Source organism: Schistocerca americana, chromosome 4 (genome assembly GCF_021461395.2).
Source record: "Schistocerca americana isolate TAMUIC-IGC-003095 chromosome 4, iqSchAmer2.1, whole genome shotgun sequence".
Lineage (NCBI taxonomy): Eukaryota > Metazoa > Arthropoda > Insecta > Orthoptera > Acrididae > Schistocerca > Schistocerca americana.
This window is the reverse complement of record NC_060122.1, coordinates 613,802,380-613,821,171: the sequence shown is the minus strand read 5'-3', so window position 1 is coordinate 613,821,171 and position 18,792 is coordinate 613,802,380. Positions and strand designations below refer to the sequence as shown.

The window sequence follows — 18,792 nt, the reverse complement described above, 5'->3', positions numbered from 1 at the left end:
AATTGTGAGCAACTACTTTAAGACATAACATATCTGCAGACAATAGATATCATTACACTATTATTATTGATGTGGTGTTCGGTCTGAAGTCCGGATTGTAATATATCAGCCCGGCCGATGTGGCCGAGCGGTTCTAGGCGCTTCAGTCTAGAACTGCGCGACCGCTACGGTCGCAGGTTCGAATCCTGCCTCGGGCATGGATGTGTGTGATGTCCTTAGGTTGGTTAGGTTTAAGTAGTTCTAAGTTCTAGGGAACTGATGACCTCAGATGTTAAGTCCCATAGTGGTCAGAGCCATTTGTAATACGTCAAAGCTGCAGAATAAAGCCATGTGTCACTTGTTATCTGAATGGAGCTTTGCAGTTTTGACAGTATTACGGATACTGTAATCGTATTCATGGTCTTTGGATGGATTAACTCCAAACCCAGTCACCCAGAATAGTATATGAGTGTTTGCAATGGCAAAAACAGAAACTATGATACCATTCGCTACTTGTTCATCACAGTGACACAAGCTACCATGTGCTCAATTTTTTTTTTTTTTTTTTTTTTTTTAAAAATCCCCTCCCACTCCATTGAAGATGTATGGAGTAACACTGCAACAGATTTTAAAGTTTTCTGGAATTACCTACACTGTTCTGGGGCTTGTGTTGGAAAACACATAGTGATTCAAAACTCAATGAACGGTGGCAACACCATTGTTCAGTTATAAAGAGACTTCCATTCTTTTGTGGCTGCAAGAGCAGAGCATCCCGCTTATTAATTCCACATTTCAGCGTGCTTAACATCACTCTTCAGTAACACTATTTATAAAATCAGTATCATACTGTAAGGTTGCAGTGGATTCCAATAAACATGAAAGGAACCTCCAGAACTAACCCACACTTCTGTTACACATTTATCCTGAACTAAGAGAATGATACATCAGAAAATAAGAACATTTGTATTTGCTATTGAAAAATTATGTAACTTGAGATTATAATCCAATAAAATTTATTATTATCGGACAGATAAGTTTCAAGTGTGATCAGTTTCTTGAGAAGATGCCCAAAGCTCTGACAAACAATTCTTACTCTAATCATAAATACATAATAATTATTAAACTTTAAAGCAAATTCTTATGTAGCCTGATACAGAACTAAACAATGAAAATTTTGGTACAACTCATTTTGTGGTAAGCCTATTGACTTTTGTGTAATTAAAGCCTAAACTCAGTTCTCCTTATTAAAAAGAATGCAAGAGTAAGATTTCACCTGCTTATTGCTCACTGTTTTCTCTTTTCGTTTGTCACGGTTAGTCTGAATTAGTTTTGTGGTTTCCCATCCTCATTTTTGACCCAGGCTTTGGACTGCCACTGGCCAGATTAAAAACTATTGTTTTAAATTTTTTCCCTTTTCATTTTCTATTTTCATTCTTTTGACTTTCCTTTTCTTGTAACATATATACTGATGGAAACCACCTAAGATTTCCTTAGTGTATGATATTTTCCAAAAGATGGCACCATACAAAGAGCAACATCACACTTTTAGCATCTTATGCATGTCATTTTTCTCTGTGAATTAGCAATACATACTGCACAGCAACTCTAGTGAACATCCTTTTTCACTTTTGCTGCAAGGAGTCCTGGATACAGTCCTTTTTTTGTAGTCAAAATAGCGTTTCTTGCATGGTGTCCATGGGATCTCCGTTTTACTTGTTTGTCTATGAAATTTTGCCAGTGGTGTTCTGCTGCTTTTTTATTTCAAAAATTGTTTTAGCATTCAGCACACACATCAGTCAAACGGAAGTATACCCTTTTGTACCACATCATTGTCTTTATCAAGTCTGTGACATCAGCAGTACCCATTGAACTATTGCGGCTCACTACACATGTGTTTCAGTTATTTTGGCCAGTTGTATGCTCCTTCTTCTCAGTTTCATCAAAATATGATCAGTTTGTGGTTGAAAGATTAACAAACACAAAAACATTACCTGATTTCCCCCTATCAGCGTTTCTGGATTTTATTTCCTTAGCAGCAACACCGTACACAGTATAATCTAGAATATAATAACTTTCTATGCAATGAAGCACGAAAAGTTTAATATCAAAACGGCTACGTTTTTTTGTAATGTACTTCTTAATTCAGAGCCTTTCTTTGAAAAACATTAGGCTATTACTAAATTTTTAAAAGGGGCTGTGGCCTCGTGGAATTTTTCTCTTGTTTGCTCTACAATGACCCTCATTTTCACAAGAATTCATGAGACATGGCTGAATTGCCACTAAAGTGCAATTACGAAGAATCAGTTTGTACTGGTACTTGGACATTGTCTGTGTGGAAATAGTAGTGTTTGAATCAAAGAATCTGTTGACCAGTATTTATTCACTTCTAACTTTTTAGTTACTGGTATAAACAGGAAACACAACAAGAAGCAATAAAATTCTGCAGGTTCCATAGGCTTTCATTGTGCTAAGCTGGTGGAAACTCATCATTTTTATCCCAGGAAGAGACATATGATAATTATTTATCTCTTTACAAATGGCAGAGACAAATTCAAAAGACCTAAAGTAAAACAAAAAATCTAAAGTACTTGCTGAATCATCGAATCCTATTCTTGAACCACTAAATGTGTTCACGAAATGATGATGTTTTGTTACAGGATGATTTTCCAACCAATAGTACATTCATTTTTCTGATGACAACTTGTGCTTAATGTTTCATTGTCCTGTCCCTCTTCGGGAGGAAGATTTTCTGCAGTAGTTCCTCATGGTGTTGAATCATTAGTAAGTCCAGATATATCCACATCTTTGCCCAAAGAAAGGTACAAAGTATCCTTATAATCTTCGCCACTATTGATCATGAGGATTTCCATATTTACTTGTCTGGTAAATTATGTCCCGACATTGCAAAGGCAATGCAGGCAAATGTTGTCATTTCATTAAATGCAGAAACAGGACTGGTTCAGTGCACAACTCATAAGCAGAAAGGGCCCAGGAGGTGGTAAAAGCTGTAACGTTTTACGACATTACCAAGAGGAGCAGACAACAGTTAGTAGCTGTTGCAGTGTGCTTGCTTACCTACTCCCCTGCAGTTGGGCGTACAAGAATGCCCTTAGCTGTTAGGTCTTCCTTCCTGCCTGGCATGAATGAATGACCGTAGCTGTCTGGACATTCTGTACATGTGGGGCACACATGTACGCACATCGCCATGCAGGCGACTATATGCCCATAGCCTTGAAAGGTTTAAGCATTGTTCTGATGGCCATTGTTGATGCTAACTACTGTTTCTTGTATGCAGTATCCTTGGCAGGGCCGCATTTCAAACCCAGTTTCGCATGAAACTTAGTTCTGCAAAAAATGACAAAAGTGAGTTTGCATTTCTGGCTTCTGGGCCTCTTCCTGGAAACAGAAAAGTGTCACCATATGTGTTAGTGCCTGATGATGGTTTTTCATTACAGGAACACATTGTGAAACCCCTTACGGGCCTTCTCAAAATAAATTCTTGTGGAAGACATTAAAACTACAGACAGTCACATGCTCACAGGTTAGCAAAGAACAGTTTTTGGTTGCTGACATCACTGTTGCGAACTGTGAGAAACATGGAAATTGTTACAGTAACATCCGTTAATCTTCACAACTTCCTGAGAAAAAAAAGCTCTACTTCAGAACCACTGTACTCACCTCAAGGATCATTTGACACCAACACATAAACACGGAAGAGACACAGTATAATTTTACAAACAACTGACCACAGAAGAAAGCAGGACATGGTGGAGGCAGAAATAAACAATCAGTATTATAAAAAGCAACCACAGTAGGTGGTAAGACGAAGTCTTAGAATTACGTATCACTGATGATCATAGTGTAGTACTGAAGTCTTAAAAGACATTGAGTGTTTAATTCAGTATTAAGTCTGCAACAACATGGAGAACTACTAACACGCTGTTCGTAATTGAATCATCATATGGTTCACTAGTATGAACTTACCTCATCCCTACTCTTCATTTGGGTTTCCTTGGTTCATTAGTGTCTTGTAACTCACTCAGTAAATCATTTTCCTTCTTGTTTAGGTGATTTACTACTACTTTTTGACTGTTGCAGTTACTTATGTTCACAATGGAATGGAGTCCGTAAATTCTTTATTTTCTTCTGTGCTTCCAAAACCCTAAAATCATAAAAATTATTCCATTCCATCTTGGCATGGTGATACAGCAACCTTCTATTGCTACTAGATAAAAAAGGCCATAAGGTGCACAATTTTCTTTATTGTTTTAAGAACAACGTGTTTTTGCAGGATAGGACATCATCAGGTTATGTTAAAAAATCAGAAAAAATCTGTCAAGAAGGCAAGATACCGAAAAAAAGTACTAAAAGGCAGCCTCATGGAGGCAATGACAGGTACAGTGGGTGCTTTTTGACAGAAAATTTCTTTTTTAATGTAACCTGACGATGCCCTATCAGGGCGAAACTTACTGTTCTTCAAATAATGAAGAATGCTGGGCAACCTAAAGTCTTTTGTCAATTATCCACTCCATACTGCATGCAACATGTCACACAGATGTGCTGACTGTCTAATATGTGGCAACAGGGGGCAATGTCGTTTCTTGTTGACAGGTGGTGGATGCAGCATTCTACAATGCCACATGTGGCGTGTTGACATGTTGTCCTGGTCAAATTGTCTTGTAACATGTGTCATAGCTGTATGCCACATGTTGCCCAAATGTTGGCTTGTTGGAATTGCACTTTAATAATTAGTGCTGTGGCTGATGTTTGGTCCATTCTCTGTGTGAATGCAAACCTTCACTTGATTCCTCATACAATAAGTTTGTTCTTAATGGTAAATATCTCACAGTACTGGTTAAAATTTATTGTTTTTCGTTACTGATTGCTTTTCATTACTGTATACGTTATCTTACTTCCTGCACATTTCAAAGTCCCTCTAAGAAGAAATCATTGTTAAGTTAACAGAGAAATTATGTTATTACACAACAGGTCAGGAGACCGTGATCATCGACATCGTCGTTCGATGTCACGATCTCGATCAAGATCTCGTTCCAGAGATAGGACGCCAAGGAACAAGCCACAGTTGGCCGAAAGGCCCCCTATTACAGGTAAGAATTAATTTTCAGAAATTTGCCATTGATAGTATTATAGTGTCTGACCTCTTTGCAGCTACACAGGGTGATTTTTTTCCACTGTGTACAAACTCTAGAGATTGGTCGATGAAAGGATACGGAACAAAATAGGTGTGATGAACTTATGTACAGAAATGCATAATTTCCATGCTAGACACAATTCAGTCATACATTGTTACAGAGACTGTGATCTAATATGCGCTGTACCATGCAGCCACACATAAAGTATGAGTGGAAAATGGTTTCCATGTGCCTCAACTCATGCGTATAAACACCGTGGCATGTTCAGTCTCACAAGTTCACATCAGCCACGTCGTATCCAAACAGCATCAAGAGGCAGCCTGAATATGCTGCTCCAGTGTCTCCACATTTGGAATGGGCTCTGTATACAAAATACTTTTGAGATGATCCCATAACCAGAAATCGCACTGGGTGAGATACGGTGAATGATCATGCCATGCAACTGGACCCTGTCGTCCGATCCATTGACCAGGGAAGACACAATTGAGATTTGTTCTGATGGTAATGATGAAGTGGTCTGCAGCACCATTATGTAGCAGCCACATAACCTTTCAAATCATCAATGGCACTTCTTCCAGCAGAGGAGGCAAAGTCACCTCCAAGAAAAGCCGATAGTTCCAGTCTAATCCCACATATGATTGTTATGAAAGTCGAAGATACTGCTCCACATACAGATGGCCTCATCTATGAATAGGGCAGATGGCACAAATCCCGGAATCATGGTTGCCTAGTGAAGAAACCAGTGACAAAACTCCTGCCCATGTGGAAAATTTGTCGCTAGTAAGTTCTGCACACAGTGTAAGTGATAAACGGGTAGTAACAGTTGTCATGGAGAATGTTCCACATGGTCATCTGGCTTACCCTGTACTGGTGGGCCAACTGTCTGGTGCTGACACAGTGGTTGCCTTCCAAGTGTGCCTCGAAGTCTGGTGTCTGTACATTTCTGGTATGTCCTTCATGATTTCCTGCTTCCTGAAACAACCCTGTCTCAGACAAACAGCGAAACACTTTCGCAGACATTGAATGCTGTGGTTGTTGTCATTGAGGATAGGTCTTCTGATACAACCTTGCTGCCCATTGCCACTTGCCTTTCCGTAAGTAAACACCATGTTGACAAGCTCTCAATTTGAATACAGAACCATTGTGCACAACCGTACTCTTCATTGATCAATCCATAGAGTTTGTACACGGTGGAAAAAATCTCACTGTAGATAGACACAAAAAAATGGTTTTATTTTATAGTAAAATGTGGTGTTATTTCTTGCCACTTTTGGTGTTCTGTCCTCTCTATTTATATATTTATTTTTGCTTGCTCTCCCCCTACCTCTCCCCCTACCTCTCCCCCTACCTCTCCCCCTACCTCTCCCCCTACCTCTCCCCCTACCTCTCCCCCTACCTCTCCCCCTACCTCTCCCCCTACCTCTCCCCCTACCTCTCCCCCTACCTCTCCCCCTACCTCTCCCCCTACCTCTCCCCCTACCTCTCCCCCTACCTCTCCCCCTACCTCTCCCCCTACCTCTCCCCCTACCTCTCCCCCTACCTCTCCCCCTCCCTCTCCCCCTCCCTCTCCCCCTCCCCCTCCGTCGCCATCTCCCCCTCCCCCCTCCCTACCCCCTACGCCTCTCCCTCCCCCTTCTCCCTCCCCCTCCCTCCCTCAAAAAATTCTGTCGTTCTTTTCTCATATTCCAGGGTTGTTGCGGATTTTGGTGTTTTTTGGCCAATTTCAGTGCTATTTTCATGGGCACATCAATGTTCATTACACATGAGGAGAACTATTATTTCAAGATCAGAAAAGAGATCAAAATGCAGTTTTAACATTCAATGACTGTCCATTATGAATACTAAACAACGTCTGTCCTCAGATTGATCACATTTTCATACGAGAAAATGGCAAATTTTTCAATAGCTAGTAAAATTCGCTGCGCTGATTTATTATTTCACTAAAAACTACTAATTTCGCGTTACTTCTCACATTATTGTTCCCACAAAATTTTCCTGTTCTCAGCAAGAGACAGTTTTATAGTTAATATATGGCATGTACTGTCACATAGAAAGCCCAAATCCACTATGCACTATTCATTTTTCAAGTTTGCAACAGACCAAGCACTTGTGCCCAAAAGAAATCTGTTTCACTCTGAAGCTAAAAAAGTCTCTCAAGGAGTTTCTGTTTATTTAGCCACTATATTTCACTGCCATATGGCACATCAGCGTGTTTTCCATGTCTTTTGAAAGACATTGAACTGGTGATTGAGAGCACAGCTGCAGATGAAATTGGTTGTACTAGTCCATACATTTTTCATTCTCTCATGTTCACGCTTGTACACGCATTCTCTTGGAGGAGACTGCAGTGTATTTCAAAAATCTCATGTGCAACAGGCATCGACTTTTAGCATCTCTGACAAAAAGTGACACACAACTTGATATTTTCGCCAGCCACAGCTGCTGTGCAGTCTATAGCCACAGAAGTGAAAGTCTTCCATTGCAGATCCCAATTTTCAAACACTTGTGCACATTGTGTCTTCCATTGGAACCAAGACCAGTAATTTTGCTATGATGGTGAAATTACTATCTATTCTGCAAATGTAAATTGCCAACTGAACAGTATCAGAAACACCTGTGCACTTGTCCTGCACCAGAGAAAAGACAAAAAAAAATTTTTTTAAGAACCATTACCTTACCTGAAACGTTGTTGGCTATTTCTTGAATCCTGCCTCAAATGGTTGAATGAGAGAGACTAATTGCTTGACACTTTTAAAGTTTTTCAGGAGTTGTATGCACAGTTCCAGATACCTAACATGTCTTTATGAATTATTCTGTGAAACAGTGCATTGCTTTGGCGATCCGAAAAGCGATATGGTAGCATGCTCATATTGCAGACTTGTGTATTCATCCTTGAAAACAAAGATACAAAGGGTACTATGTAAGTTTTGCAATACACCTTCATTTATTTAAATTTGTTGAAGTAATTTATTCCTGAATACACCTCTCCATCCCCCAAAACCAATCGCTACTCCACCCTCCAAAACCAATCGCTAAACAAGTTCTCCCAAATTTCGGTAGGGATTAAGGCACCCTCGTTGTCGCAAACACTCTGGAGGTTCTCATCTGTTGAAAACTGCACTCCTTTCAACTTCATTTTCAAGGAGCAAGGTCTGGACTAAGGAATGTGCTCAAGAAGTTTCAATCCTGTACCGCGCAAACATTCGATACACATTTTCGCACATTGAGCTGGAGTGTTGTCATGATGGAGGAACCAAGTGTCCATTCTTCACTTCTGTCGCATGTTCTTCAACGATTGGATGACTTTGGGCAGGCACTGCCCAGTGTATCACTTAGCTGCGACCGTTTTCTGTGTGTCTAGAACAACACGCTTCACAAGTCCACTCGATTTGGAAAAAAAAGAGAAAGCTATGATTTTCTTCTTTACTGATAGGGATTTTCTGACAGCTACAGGTGTGTCATCATCTTCAAGGACCCAAACTTTGTTTTGAATCTTAGTCGGCATGTCATAATAGAACAGACTAGTCCTGTCACCTGTGACGATGTTATTCACATACTGAGATTCTCTCTTAGAAAACTTCTTTAACATCTCCTGGCACCAAGTCGCATGTCGTGTCATCAGATCTTCCGTCAGTGCATGTGGCACCCAGAGACAACAAAAGTTTCTTTACTTTCAAATTATCATGCAGAATCAAATTACTGGTGTATTTAGTCCTAAGGTATCTGTTATCTTCATAGAAGTTACTCGCCTGTTTTCATCTATCATTTTCCTCACAGCATCAATATCCTCCTCTGCAACTGATGATCGTGACGTTCCAGTCCTCTCGGCATCCTCCAGAGTGAAATTTCCGTATTGGAATTCTCAGAACCACCTGAATATGTTGTAAGATGTGGACACATGTCACCAAGTGCAAGAGTCATTTCTTCAAAGCACTGGTCTGTGTTTCAACCACACGCGCAGTTGTACTGCAGAGCTGCCTGAATCTCACTTCCTGACCACGATGCTATAGCAAGCACTTCAAACTAAGCCTGCTATTGAATGTGCTCACAAACTTGGCACAGTGGCTACAATGCATGTATGAAGTAGTCTCAGAACACAGCAACAATCAGCCTCCTGTGACTGATTGTTGTGTCACATTGCAAAACTGTCATAGTACCGTTTGTGTATTTTCATAGTAAAAATGTTGGGTAAAATTATTCAGATGTTTCTGTGCTCCCATTTGATGACTACTACATCAGTCATATCCATTAATCTATGTTTCTCGCTTCTCACTCGTCACCTTCAAAGAATTTGAATGTTCGTGATTGACAGTTTTATTCGGAATAAATTTCCGAGACAGGTCAATCCACTGACAGACTTGAGATAAGCTTGCTTGCACACTTAACACATTGTGTAGGCATTAATTTGCTATATTTTTTCAGTAGTCATTGTGTGTACATATTTTAAGTTCTTCTTTAAATGATGTGTTCAAACAAATATCTATTAGCTGTAGAATTTACGTCATTCCTCCTGAAATTACAGCCAGCTCATTCTACCCTCTACTAGTTTCCTCTTTACAACCGGAGTAATATGACCTGCATACGAATCTAGTACAAGCTTGTTTGGAAAACTTAGCAGGTCACAAGAATGACATTACCACGCAAGTTTAATCCACTGTAATGCTACTTTTGTTAGCATGTACAGTAACGCTTTTTGCAAATACCCCGGACATAGGTAATGTTTTGGATTTAAAAACAATGAACGGTGGTAGTTCGTGGCCATTGGCAGTATGAGCAAGCGTGACAGACGTGCTGCTTCTCCACCACATGCCGGCAGTATCTTGGCACCTTTGTTCCCTTTTGCTTCTGCCATGTAATTTGTTGGCATATCACAATAGTGTGGAGTTTCGTCTGCATTACCGGTTTGACCAAGAAGATAATTATTTTTGGTGTACTGCCTGATTATGAAATGTTGACATTCAGCAAGTTTTTCCTTTTAGTTTTGTGGCAGCTTCTTTGCAATTGATATCCGCTTGTGCAGAAAGAATCCAGACGTTTCATAACATTGGCAACCAAATTACAGCTTTGTTCAAAATTTGTTATTTTTTGCTTGTGAGCAACTTCATGTGCTTTAACTTGGATAATTTCTGCACTCATGGTAAGCACTTTTGTCACTGCTCCCTAACAAAATCATTCAGGACAACTTATAACAAACATGTAATTGCATTCACGTTGTCGCCGAGAAAATGTTTTTCTGTTGCTGGAACTAGCTAAATGTTGTTCCTTTTGCTGTCACCACCATCTTGCTTTACTGTATCAATCTCAAATCACTGACTTGCAGCACAGCATGAGGTTTTCTTAGCAAGAGGAATCTCTTCCCGTTTCGACTTGGAACTATAGGGAGCACTCTTCATCATGGTAGACTAATACCTGGAACTTGAGAAAGGTGCTAAAATAGACTGAAACAAAGGGTGAAATACGAATGTACATCTGCAGACACACTGAGCACTGCTCTCATTGGCCTAGGAGGTCAGTGGAAGAAACACAGATGAAGCTGGGGAGGGGATTGGTGCAGCAGAAAAATTTCACCCCTTGAGTGCAGTGTAACATGCAATTAGTATCAATTATCTGCTGTGGTAGAAATCTCTTACGGAAGTAATGAGGTCTCATATAAGCTCACTTATAAAGATGTCTGGTGTTCCTCTGTCCTGTTCTTGTCTGTAGTGTTTGTTGCTGCATTTGTGTTCTTTTAGCGCCTGGGGGGACGTCTCCTCCCCCTTTGGTTTTTACCTGCTCCGTAGATTTTCGGCTCGCCTGATTTTGGAATGGGGGGCTGATGACCTTCGCTGTTTAGTCCCCCTTAAACATCCCAACAACCACCACCACTTATAAAGATGCTCGTGTTCAAATGTGGAACATAATTGTACTCATGAATATGAAATTACATTAAGGCATTAAAAAATGTCTTACTGTTACGTCGTGAGTATTGGGAGCATTGAGAAATCACTTAATATACATCGACATGTGCCAAAAGCTTACGAATGGAACTTTCAAAATGTAAAACTGTACTTACTGTGCTTGCCAACTTCTCCAAGTTTCTTAAAAACGTATATTTTGATTGTGTGTAAGAAAAGAGATTTTTTTCATTGGTTTAAATGTATGGAAAACTGCTTAATTCTGAGATGGGCAATATTAAATTTGAATTTCCCCCATAACAAAAAATGGTGGATGTTCAATACTTGAAACACGAACACAATGGCATCTCTGGCAAAACATGAGGTAATAAAAAATAATGGAATCTTTTCAATTTTAAAATTTATTTTTATCTTGGTACATATGTTTGTGGTGTATGTGTGCATTTTCATGTATAATGAATATTCAGTTGATTATTAACAGCTGAAAAGGTTATACTTGTATTTGAGTGCTCAGGGAATTTTTACTTTTAAAAATAATGGGTCAAAGAATTTGCATTAAAATTTGTTTGAAATACAGAATAAAGTGCAGCACCAGTACATTCAAAAAGTTGAGAATCACTCTCTTCTCCCCCCTCTCTTCTCCCCCTTTCTCTCTTCTCCCCCTTTCTCTCTTCTCCCCCTTTCTCTCTTCTCCCCCTTTCTCTCTTCTCCCCCTTTCTCTCTTCTCCCCCTTTCTCTCTTCTCCCCCTTTCTCTCTTCTCCCCCTTTCTCTCTTCTCCCCCTTTCTCTCTTCTCCCCCTTTCTCTCTTCTCCCCCTTTCTCTCTTCTCCCCCTTTCTCTCTTCTCCCCCTTTCTCTCTTCTCCCCCTTTCTCTCTTCTCCCCCTTTCTCTCTTCTCCCCCTTTCTCTCTTCTCCCCCTTTCTCTCTTCTCCCCCTTTCTCTCTTCTCCCCCTTTCTCTCTTCTCCCCCTTTCTCTCTTCTCCCCCTTTCTCTCTTCTCCCCCTTTCTCTCTTCTCCCCCTTTCTCTCTTCTCCCCCTTTCTCTCTTCTCCCCCTTTCTCTCTTCTCCCCCTTTCTCTCTTCTCCCCCTTTCTCTCTTCTCCCCCTTTCTCTCTTCTCCCCCTTTCTCTCTTCTCCCCCTTTCTCTCTTCTCCCCCTTTCTCCCTTCTCCCCCTTTCTCCCTTCTCCCCCTTTCTCTCTTCTCCCCCTTTCTCTCTTCTCCCCCCTTTCTCTCTTCTCCCCCTTTCTCTCTTCTCCCCCTTTCTCTCTTCTCCCCCTCTCTCTCTTCTCCCCCTCTCTCTCTTCTCCCCCTCTCTCTCTTCTCCCCCTCTCTCTCTTCTCCCCCTCTCTCTCTTCTCCCCCTCTCTCTCTTCTCCCCCCTCTCTCTTCTCCCCCCTCTCTCTTCTCCCCCCTCTCTCTTCTCCCCCCTCTCTCTTCTCCCCCCCTCTCTCTTCTCCCCCCCCCTCTCTCTTCTCCCCCCCTCTCTCTCTTCTCCCCCCCCCCTCTCTCTCTTCTCCCCCCCCCTCTCTCTCTTCTCCCCCCCCCCTCTCTCTCTTCTCCCCCCCTCTCTCTCTTCTCCCCCCCCTCTCTCTCTCTTCTCCCCCCCTCTCTCTCTCTTCTCCCCCCCTCTCTCTCTCTTCTCTCCCCCCCCCCTCTCTCTCTTCTCTCCCCCCCTCTCTCTCTCTTCTCTCCCCCCCTCTCTCTCTCTTCTCTCCCCCCCTCTCTCTCTCTTCTCTCCCCCCCTCTCTCTCTCTTCTCTCCCCCCCTCTCTCTCTCTTCTCTCCCCCCCCTCTGTCTCTCTTCTCTCCCCCCCCTCTGTCTCTCTTCTCTCCCCCCCCTCTGTCTCTCTTCTCTCCCCCCCTCTCTGTCTCTCTTCTCTCCCCCCCTCTGTCTCTCTTCTCTCCCCCCCTCTCTCTCTCTCTTCTCTCCCCCCCTCTCTCTCTCTCTTCTCTCCCCCCCTCTCTCTCTCTCTTCTCCCCCCCTCTGTCTCTCTTCTCCCCCCCTCTGTCTCTCTTCTCCCCCCCCTCTGTCTCTCTTCTCCCCCCCCTCTGTCTCTCTTCTCCCCCCCCCTCTGTCTCTCTTCTCCCCCCCCTCTGTCTCTCTTCTCCCCCCCCTCTGTCTCTCTTCTCCCCCCCCCTCTGTCTCTCTTCTCCCCCCCCCTCTGTCTCTCTTCTCCCCCCCCTCTGTCTCTCTTCTCCCCCCCCTCTGTCTCTCTTCTCCCCCCCCCTCTGTCTCTCTTCTCCCCCCCCCTCTGTCTCTCTTCTCCCCCCCCTCTGTCTCTCTTCTCCCCCCCTCTGTCTCTCTTCTCCCCCCCTGTCTCTCTTCCCCCCCCTCTCTCTCTTCCCCCCCCTCTGTCTCTCTTCCCCCCCCCTCTGTCTCTCTTCTCTCCCCCCCCCCCTCTCTCTCTCTCTCTCTCTCTCTCTCTCTCTCTCTCTCTCTCTCTCTCTCTCCTGCCCCCCTCTCTTCTTGTAAAAATTTTTTTGGTGGATGAATGAAATGCATACTGAACCAGAAAGAGTTGTTAAAAGATTGTGCCTTGAGGGGACCAAATGCTGTAGAATTGTGTGTGGCAAATAGTGTCTAAGTTTGATGTTATAGCTGTGAAAGTAAAACGGTGCAAACCCCAGGTTGAAATATCAGTAATATAAGGACTAAGATTGATTGGTACTCACCGTTAAGATGACACGTTGAGTTGCAGACAGACACAATATAAAGGCTGTTACACATTTAGTTTTCGTCCATAGCCTTTTCCAGAAAAGGAAACCCATCCACATTAATTCACACGAGCAAACACACCTGATGTGCACTTGACTGCCATTTCTGGCAGCTCGTAACAAAACGTTTCTGTCACATTTAGCTGAAGAAGCAGTCTAGATGGAGCAGGGGAGGGAAAGGGATAGTAGGATATGGGAGAGGGGAGAGAGAGTGCTGCCTGGTGGTGTGTGGGGACTAGAAAGACACATGACGTCTGCCAACTGGCACAGCATAGGGAGGCTGAGGGGGGGGGGGGGGGGAGGAGCAGGAAGGGGGAAAGGCAGGCGTGTACATTGGCAGAGGGTGAGGGTACACTGGACAGAAACTGTTGGGTGGATGGTGTGGTGACAATGGGTTACCGTAGGTTGAGGCCTGGATAATCTCGGGAGTGGACTGCTATTTGTGCAGTTCCATTCTTGTCCACAGGTTGGCAGTGGTCATTCATCCTGATGGACAAGTCTTTCCCTGGGATAGCATTCCTGTGGTAAGAGGTTGGAGTTGGGAATGGCATAGGGATGGACTAGGATGTTGTGGAGATTGAGTAGATGACAGGAACCCGCTTTAGGAGGGGTGGGAAGGATCCCTTGTTTCAAGGCATAATGGCAGGCAATCAAAGCCCTGGCGAAGGATGTGGTTCAGTTGTTTCAATCTGGGGTGGTACTGGGTGATGAAGGGTATACACCTTTGTGGCTGATTCTTGGGGGTGGTGGGAGGATCTGGGGTGTGAGAGGAAATGGAATGGGAGGTCTGTTAGCAGACTAGGCCTGGGGGATAGTGCCTGTGTGTGAAGGCCTTGGTGAGGCCCTCTGCGTACTGAGCAAGGGAGTTATTGTCACTGCAGATGCTCCATCCCCAGGTAGCCAGGGTATATGAGAAGGATTTCTTGGTGTGAAAGGGATGACAGCTGTCAAAATGCAGGTCCTGTTGATCATTGATGGGTGGACAGAGGTGTGGGTGGCGCCATCAGAGAGGAGGTGGTTATGTCCAGGAAGGTGGGATGTTGATTTGAGGAGGACCAGTTGAAGTGGATGGGAGAGAAGGCATTGATGTGATGGAATGACGAGAGGTTGTCTTGACCCTGAGTCATGAAGATGTCATCAGTGAACCTGAACCAGGCAAGGAGTTCGAAATTTTCAGAGGCTAGGAAGGCTTCAGCTAGATAGTCCATAAACATGTTAAGATAGGAGTGTGCCATGGATTTGTTTCTGTATCTTGCTTTTAAAGTAGAAGTAGTTGTGAATTAGGAAGAAATTAAGAAGGTGTAAGAGGAATGGGGTAGCGGTTTTGGAGTTTGATAGCTATTGGAAAACGTAGTGTCCAATAGCGTCAAGACCTTAGGCGTGAGGATTTTGGTATTTAGGAAAGTGGTGTCAGCAGTGATGAGTAGGAATCCAGGAGGTAAAGGGGTGGGGATGGAGTAGACTTCATGAAGGAAGCTGTTGGTATCTTTGATGTGGGAGGCTAGATTATGGCCAATAGATTGGAAGTGTTGGTCAGTGAGAGCCGAAATTCTTTCTGTGGGGGCCACAATAACTAGCTAAAATGGGGTGTCAGAGACTGTTGCTCGGCAGAGGTCTTCCAGCAGGTAGTCACTTTGGTTCATGACAGAGGTGGAACCTTTGTTTGCAGGTAGGAAGACTAGGTCAGGATTTTTTGTGTGGTTATGTTTGGCTGTCCTTTCTTCTGCTGAAAGTTTGATGTTCTTAGGAAGGGACCTGGGGAAGGATGGTGAAATTGAAGGTGAGTCATTCCTGGAAGGTAGGGGGGGCAGGGGGGAGATCATTGATGGATGGTGGTATAATAGGCAAAGCAGTAGGATGGTCGTAGGTTGTATAACTTACGGGAATGATTCTCTGGGCACTGGAGAGCAAGGGAATCAATTTCAGGTCTGTGATGTGTGTAGCAGGGATTACACAGTAGTACAGGGTGTGTACGACCCAGGAGAAACCTGGGAATTTTTTCATCCGGGAGAAAACCAGGAAAAACTAGGGAATTTTTCAGAATTCCAGATATTTTTCATTGTTTTAGTTTTCAGTTTAATTTTTGTAACCTTGACTGAAAAGAATTGATATTTTAGCAAAGAATGTTACCGTATTGTGCTACTGGAGAACAAGAGTGCAGCAATAAAACATAAACGAGAGAGAGAGAGAGAGAGAAATAAAACTTACGTTGCAAAGGAATTGTGCCATTTACAACATCAAAACACAGTGCATGCACAACGGTCTGCAAACAGCAAAAATATGTCAAAGACCTTACGGTGAAGACTATGTAATACTTTGTAACAATAAACTAGTTTCTGTGAGTGTAGCGTCACAGCTGTTTGCATTAAGTTCGTTTGACCAGTCACCAGCGGGCTCATATGCTTACGCAGTTGACTAACATATGAGCAGTACCTTCTCCTGCTTCCGGTTACTTGAAGTGTGGCTATTAGCTGTATCAGGAGTAGCAACAACAGACAGATGCTAATGAGAAAAATTTTTCTTGTGCACCCTAGCTGCCGGATCAGTGCATGTGCAGAGTTGTTTGAGTTGTAGTGGTGACGGGGGTAGTCTCTATGTGACCCATATATGCGTTAAGTGATTTCGCTGTTTCCTCTTCATTTACAGGTCCCATGTCAAATGAAAACAAAATGAATTTCTGTGGCTGAGAGCTATCGAGTATACTAAAATGCATTCACATAATATGGAAGGCAAAAATATATTATTAGTTTGTTTTCTGATTTTATTTCCAAGTTTTTAGCATACAAGCATTAATCGCCTTGTAGGGCAATGAAGTTATTTTTGTCAGTTTTGGAACCAATAATAGTGGCTAACGGGCAAAAATTCTAACAATCAAGGAATTAAGAAGCCACTAGGATCAGGCGAGGAAGCAGGGCCAAGTGCTGGTAGAAGTAACACAACACCTTACTTCTAATGCATTTATTAAAACTAGCTGAAATACAATATACAATCTGCCAAGATAATGAATATAGGGAGAATCAAACCTTAAGAAACTAGTTCATCAACAATTTAACATTGTACCTTGCAACATAGTGCTGCGTATGCCTTAAGGGTTGCAATCGCAAAGAAAGCCTGAAGGGCCAATTTAGCAAGAATACATATAATGTATTCAGCCTGAAGGGCTAGTAAATTTGCAAACCAAAATTCACTTCACTTCAAAATTTAAGATATAAAAGACCAATACCACAGACAAAGAAAATATTCAAATATAAACGTATGAACAGAAGGTTCGAGCCTGAAGGGCCACCAAAATAGTTAACTAGACTTTAGTTAAAGAGCAGATTCTCAAACAGTTTAGGCAAGGCAGTGTGAAACAATAAGAGACCTGAAGGGCCAGATTAACAAGATAAGAAAAACTTAAAAATGTCAACTGGAAAATAACAATTGCTTATTAACAACTCTACCTTAAGGGCCAGGTAATAAATGAAATTAGTCAAACAAATTCTGCAATAAGTAAGTAATGGCCAGGAATTTATCTGTAAGCCGGCCTTAAGGGCCCCAGTACACTAACAAGGGAGGTTAAGTGTTAAAACTGAATTTCAAAGCCTTAAGGGCTGTAGAGCTTCCAAAAGGGGGGCCTGAAGGGCTAATTCATCAAGGTAATTAATAAACAGCTCAGCCTGAAGGGCTGGCCAATGGTTAAGGTTAGGCAAGTTCTCAAAAATAGAAGGCAAATCAACAAATTTATCAGTAATCAAGCCTTAAGGGCCACAGTACATTTAGAATCCACATTAAGCATTAAGAGCTATCACACAGCAAAGCGATTCCCTAAAACTTAGCAACCTTAAATAAATCAATTGATACTATCCAGCTTAAAACCTAGGGACAACAATACATGCATATACTTCTAAAAGGTAAACCTGCATAAAATCTAAATTTAAAATGCAAACAATCGCACACCAACATGGCCAGCAAATTTACAAAAGTTTAACCACAGTTGCTGAGTATGAAATACAAGCAGCTGCAAGGCTACCAATCAGTCATCGTGCCCCAATATCTTCAGGTAGTATGAAACAAGAAAAATACAAGGCGAGCCCCAAAGAGGAATTAAATGATGCCCTTCAATTACAAATCATTAAACTGCAGCGTAAAGCTGCCACATTTCACAAACTGGCGTAATAGCCACCAGCTCAATCGACACTGTTCATATAGGCAAACATACAAATAAAATTCTCTAATCCTGTAAAATTTTCAGTCTAAAAGGGGCTGATAATAACACACGGTATTAAAACAATCTTTAAGATAAACACATGCACCAACAACTTTTAAGGTGTGCACAGCCACGTACTTCACAAATATCTTTTCTTTCTCTCACATACATAGAACACGTAGGCTTGGAACTGACTACCAAATTGGTCACAAGAATCAATAGATAGCCACCAATACATCAGTACCTAATTAGACAGTCTCCCGGTGTGACATGACAGAGCAACAGTTCACATTCACAGCCTTTGATTCAACATGTTCTACTATCCTTGTTGTACAGCATCGACCATGCCCGGAGTGCCTACTGCAAATTTTAACCAAGCAATTCACACTCACGTCGACACCTCACCGAGGAACCAGCCCAGCAGTACAAGAACAACCTACACACTCGAAGTCAGACTCCACAAACGCGGTGCAGAACAAACACTCAACCTTTTCCTTCATAGGTTCAGAACCGGCGAGCTAAACCGGTGGACGGAAAACACACAATGTCGGCGGCAGCAACATAAAGGAAGTCGCAAACACCACCCTAATACAAGGCAATAGCAAGTCAAAAGCACAACGACAATAGCGCAATATACTCAACTTCAGTCCCGGAGGAAAACCTGCAACCGTCCTCGGCGACTCCCACTATTCTCCAGAACAGCAACATCACAGCTTCTTATTTCAATTCTCTTCCGACAAGAACAAGCATAATCGGAGCTAATGGCTTCTCCAAGTCAGACACGCTGTGCCGTAGAACCTCACAGTGGAATGAGCCGGCCGACACCACACAAACCACCGCAAGTAAGACAAACAAGCACTTCTG

At 42.5% G+C, this 18,792-nt stretch overlaps 1 protein-coding gene across 3 annotated transcripts in view; it reads left to right on the top strand.

The window, feature by feature from the left end:
* LOC124612413 (epsin-2-like) overlaps positions 1-18,792 on the top strand; it is a 93,067-nt gene that overhangs the window by 44,089 nt on the left and 30,186 nt on the right. For all 3 annotated transcript variants that reach the window (XM_047140611.1, XM_047140610.1, XM_047140612.1), the window contains one exon: positions 4,969-5,087. In XM_047140611.1, coding sequence (XP_046996567.1) covers positions 4,969-5,087 — 119 coding nt within the window. The remainder of the gene's footprint in view (positions 1-4,968; positions 5,088-18,792) is intronic.